This window comes from Solanum tuberosum, unplaced genomic scaffold, assembly GCF_000226075.1.
Source record: "Solanum tuberosum cultivar DM 1-3 516 R44 unplaced genomic scaffold, SolTub_3.0 scf00478, whole genome shotgun sequence".
NCBI lineage: Eukaryota > Viridiplantae > Streptophyta > Magnoliopsida > Solanales > Solanaceae > Solanum > Solanum tuberosum.
Genome location: NW_006239405.1, coordinates 234,123 through 236,371, shown reverse-complemented (window position 1 = coordinate 236,371; position 2,249 = coordinate 234,123). Strand labels below are relative to the sequence as shown.

The following is a 2,249-nucleotide window of genomic DNA, read 5'->3' as shown; positions in this document are numbered from 1 at the left end:
TAGGACCACTCTACGAAACCCCTTTTGACGGCTGCTCTGTGCTTGCCAGTATCTTTTGTTCTTCCGGCCAAGACCAATTCCGCCTAAGGTCATGATCGAGTCATGACGAGCTAGACTGATGACGCTCTTTCAAGGACAAAATGCCCTGGATATGAGTATGACTCTTTAGGGTAATACAGCAGATTATCCATGTGCAAATCGAGATGCGGTCCGGTTCAAGCATATCCAGTTTCATATCCATATCTCGCACATCCTGATTCTTCTATTACATATTACCTATCAGCAGGCTGGGTGTTTGTGGAAGCAGTTAACCAGACTGCAACCACAATCACCCTCTTGGTCACCGTTCCTTGCGGAATTTTACCAAAAGGGTTTATGTGCTCAGATGCACCTAAATTCTAATATTTATATCCATTTTCCGTAAGGATGGTAAATCCTTAGGACTAATAAGGAGATCCTTGCCATGAAGACCACCAAATACCTATTGATCAACCAATATAAAACTGAGAGTTGGAGGACCAAACAACCACCTAGGTGTAGTTGAAAGGTTCCAACCTGCTCCCATATCGTAACACTTCCAAACGTACCCAAACTTGATTAATTCATAATCTTCGTTTGATCGTTTCCAAGAAGTGGCACACATAGGAACATCAAATAGTTGATCAATGGTCACATCTGGTGATAATGCTACAGTATGATACCAAGAAAGCCAAGTCAACCACTGTTTCATCCAATTAAGGATAACAGCCCGCTCAAGGATTTCCCGTTCTCCATCAAATACCAAATCTTTTGGAAAGATTTGTATCTGCTTAGGCTTTACAGCCTCACGCAGATAATCTATTATTTTCGCCTTCAAATAAGGATTGAGGGGCGAGGGCGCCGCCTTCCAATCCAAAATTCAAGAGGTAATAGATGTAACCTGTTTGGTTTACAAGCAGCCGCCTTTAGTCTTTCCCATCGTGGTGACTGAGTAGACATCAGGCGAGAACGGACCTTATAACCTGCACCCGCTAGCCTTTGTAAAGTCGATATTTCTATCGAGTATCGGCAGGACAATTGGCACAGGCCTACAGTCGTTCTACAGGAGGTTAAAGCTTTGAGAGAGATGGGAGAGATATCTTTTTGCATATCTCGTATCCAAAACCTCTTAGCAAACTCAATTGTTCCATTTTCAGATACTATTGATTTAGCAAATGAAATGGTAACACTGAGTCTATCCAATAACCTACTGTACTGATTGGCCACCTTCTTGTCGGTGATTAGGATATCATCACCAAGAAGGGCATAATCAACAAACGGGGTGCTTCGTAGCGGATAAGCCTTCAAAGTCGCCAACCACACTATATAGTGATGGGACAGCGAGAACAGTGACCATGAACCGTAGTAACCTAACGGTTGTCCAGTAAGAAAGGCTACTTCACTAATCTTCTTCACCATAGGAGGTGATACGAGAAAGGTGTTAAGACCCAAAGAACTGTTGACTATTGAAGATGCTAAAGTACTACCCCAAATCATTTCGATTAAGGTGTATATAACACTCAATGGCCAACGGTCTGTTGCTGATTTTAAATCAAAAGAGTAACAAGACTTCGGTCTTTTAAGTCTTAGATACTGCAACGGACGTTCTTGGTTGAATGTACCATCAGTCTTAAGACTTGATAGTACAGTCATAGCCCAAATATGGACGGGATGCAGAAGTCTTTGTTTTATATAATTACATATAGCAAAGATCCTCCGCTTCCCACCACCTTCAATGGCCTGAGCCAATCTACCAGTCACTAATGGAACTCCTTGGTAGGCCCCTAATAAGCTAGAGAAAGGGGGTCCTACTTGTTTTTCAAATAAATCAAGGGATTCATTAGCAAACCTGGTATTATTAGAATAAAATGGGTATAAAACCCTTTGAGACCAAAGAATACCAGGGGAAAAGAACCCATCTTGAATGGAATGAATTTTATTCACATTAAAGATGAACGCTGCTATCTCATGCTTTAAGTTCACAAAGATATTGTGTTCTTTAACATATTTAGCCGCTGCTCCGTCTACAACATCATCCACCGAATATTGAAACCGGCGGACAAAGTTGTCGAGTAATGGAGTACTTTTCCAGGTAGGTTTCCAATTCATACCCTTTTCAAGAGGTATGGATTGGAGATGTGGAAGATACATTGGTCGAAGCTTCTTTCAAGAAGTTTTCATTTCTCCAAGAACTTCACGGACACTATCAATATCTGAGTGAGGAGTCGTAA

The 2,249-nt window shown here is 41.5% G+C and overlaps 1 protein-coding gene across 1 annotated transcript in view; it reads right to left on the bottom strand.

The window, feature by feature from the left end:
* Positions 1 to 470: 470 nt before the first annotated feature.
* The window catches only part of LOC102585573 (uncharacterized mitochondrial protein AtMg01110-like), a 2,681-nt gene continuing 902 nt past the window's right edge, over positions 471 to 2,249 (bottom strand). Inside the window, exon 1 of the mRNA XM_006364190.2 lies at positions 471 to 2,249. This exon is cut by the window's right edge and continues 902 nt beyond it. Within this exon, the coding sequence (XP_006364252.1) occupies positions 853 to 2,169 (1,317 nt within the window). The 5' untranslated portion in view covers positions 2,170 to 2,249 and the 3' untranslated portion in view covers positions 471 to 852.